This window comes from Montipora capricornis, chromosome 14, assembly GCF_036669925.1.
Source record: "Montipora capricornis isolate CH-2021 chromosome 14, ASM3666992v2, whole genome shotgun sequence".
Classification (NCBI taxonomy): domain Eukaryota; kingdom Metazoa; phylum Cnidaria; class Anthozoa; order Scleractinia; family Acroporidae; genus Montipora; species Montipora capricornis.
The window spans coordinates 22,475,943-22,478,442 of NC_090896.1; the positions used below are offsets into that span (position 1 = coordinate 22,475,943).

The following is a 2,500-nucleotide window of genomic DNA, read 5'->3' on the forward strand; positions in this document are numbered from 1 at the left end:
TGATTATTTACATTATTTACAAGGTTGACTACAGACACCATGAAAAATCAACATTGTAATGGGAGGAGGGGGGAAAGCCGGTATTGTCCCAATGGTTTTGACCAGGATTGCCCGAGAAAAGAAATTCTTGATTATTGGATAACAAGCCTGCTAGGTTCATTGAATCTCATTAAAGAAGTGTCTCAGATAGTAAAACAATGTATTGCATTGCTGTAGAGGTGGTGTAAAAAGGGATTGTGAAAACAGTGGGTTTCGTTACAATGAACAGTCAACACTCTGCCACAGTTCTCCACTATTTAAAGCAAGATATTTAGGTATAGAAATAATTTGTGAAAAAAGACTGCACAAACATCATACTGTTTCTTTTCTATTCATACAAGTGCCTTTTGGCTTTAAAGATCACTGGGTGTGTATTTTACAACTGTGCTCCCTCTAGAAACAGTAAAATGCATTAAGTGGTTTTTTGTGCAGAAACGAACACCAATTAAAGATGAGCAAAAGTGTATATAACATGACACGCCATGTACATTCTGGTAGCTTCATCAAAAGCACAACCAGGAAATGTGTTTTTAGGAGTGGGCAATGTGAGGGAGCACTGTTGCCGTTGTCAACAACGGCTTGGGTCACACACCGACCAGTCTACTGTGTATGACACTGATTATTATCAGCAAGATGACACAGCAAATCTGGCGAAGGAAAATCTACAAAGACATGAATTTGGCTCTTAACCTTGTATTATTTTATTATCTACACAATTTGTGTTGTCTTTCAACTTGTGAGGTGTCTAGTTCTGCTTAGCAGAGTCAAAGGTATTCTGCACCTCGAAAGGGGCCACTAACTGCGCGGAGTCTGGGAACAAGTCTCCTGAAAATATTCTTTGCTGCTTTTAAGCTTCCATAAAACAAACTTTACTACAATAAGACAGGTTTTAATGCAATCTTACATATTGCTCACTGTTTTGGGGACATATATGATACGGTTTCCAGTTTTGAAGGATCCTTGTAGGATGATTGATTGTTAATTATAGTCAGCTTGAAGAAATTACCTACAGTATACTTCAACTACATGTAATATTCCAAAATCGAACTGAATCACTTCAACAAACATGATTTCTTCACTTTAGTTATATACAGTGTTCCACAACACCAAAGAATACAGTACAAAAACACATAGTTTACATGTAGGTCAGTTATAACAGAGCTCAAGACACCACAGGAGATTGAAGATTTGGTCAATGCTCTTAAAAGCAAAAAAAAAACCATGTAACAAACTAAGTTAACTATCAAACATTATCACTCATTTGTGAATAACATTGCTACAGCAAGTAACCATGACAAAAACGCATGATGAGTAGAAATGTTTCCATTGTTCAAGGTTAAGTCTAATGTCAATTAATGAAAAAGGATAAAACTATTGATGACCATCACTACTCCCTGAAACAGATGTAAATTTGTAAAGGTTCAACAAATCATTTATTCATGAAAACCCTTGAGTCCATAATAACGAAGTGACTCAAAAGCGAGGTTCAAAGGTCTTATTTTAATTTAAAGTCATCAAACTGTAAATCAATACCGAAATTAGACCAAACGAACGAGAAAAATATCGCTATTGTCCGAAAAACCATAAAATTTTATTTCCAAAACCGGGTACCAGGGTAAGACCACATTTAGGTATAAAAAAACCAACTCAGTGCTTTCAAAATCATTCGATTGAATGTGGACTATAAAAAGGATACTTACATTCTGTTTTGAAGGTAAAATACTCCGTTAAATGGCGACATTCGTGATTTCCTCTAAGCATAAATAGCGTGCTAGGATGTAGTAGTTTCAACGCCCACAAATACAACACGCACTGCAAAGAGATATAGAAATGAAAAATAAAAAGTTCTCACTAAAACGTCGATTGCTAACTTGTGCAATAATCGTCAAGGATTTGCGATGAACATACACAAAAAAGCACAGACGCGTCAAAGTGGAGTGTAAATTTACCGACAGTAGATTACGAGTGCAATTCTTAGCTTAGACACGGGTTTACCGGTCCACATCTGTCGATAGCAGGTTTTCGCGTACGTTCACTTACCTCAATTGAAAAATATCCTCTGTCAACATAGTCACCAAGAAAAAGATATCTCGTAGAACTTGGTGGTCCTCCGACTTCGAATAACTTTATTAGGTCGTAGAACTGTCCGTGTATATCACCACAAACTACAGGCAAATAGAACACGAGCTTGGTGAGTTTCATCAAAAACACTAGCTCACAACCTGTGCATGTCGCAAACTTTGCGCACAAATACCTGCAGATTTACGATCAGCATTGGCCTATACCTGTTATAGGTGCTTCAACCTCCAGCATAGTGGGTTCTTGGAGTAACAGTTCCGTTCCTAAGTTTATAATTTTCAAAGCAACATCTTCGTCAACTCTGCCCTCCTTCAAGAAATGATTCTTCAAGACATCTGCTCTCGGTTTGCCGTTTGAATCGAACACATCGGCCAACGTAAGT

General features: G+C 37.3%; 1 protein-coding gene across 1 annotated transcript in view; it reads right to left on the minus strand.

The window, feature by feature from the left end:
• LOC138032519 (protein phosphatase 3 catalytic subunit alpha-like) overlaps positions 1-2,500 on the minus strand; it is a 26,445-nt gene that overhangs the window by 23,583 nt on the left and 362 nt on the right. The window contains exons 2-4 of the mRNA XM_068880219.1: positions 2,325-2,500; positions 2,080-2,204; positions 1,740-1,851 (exon numbers count right to left, since the gene is read on the minus strand). The exon at positions 2,325-2,500 is cut by the window's right edge and continues 25 nt beyond it. Of these exons, the coding sequence (XP_068736320.1) occupies positions 1,740-1,851; positions 2,080-2,204; positions 2,325-2,500 (413 nt within the window). The remainder of the gene's footprint in view (positions 1-1,739; positions 1,852-2,079; positions 2,205-2,324) is intronic.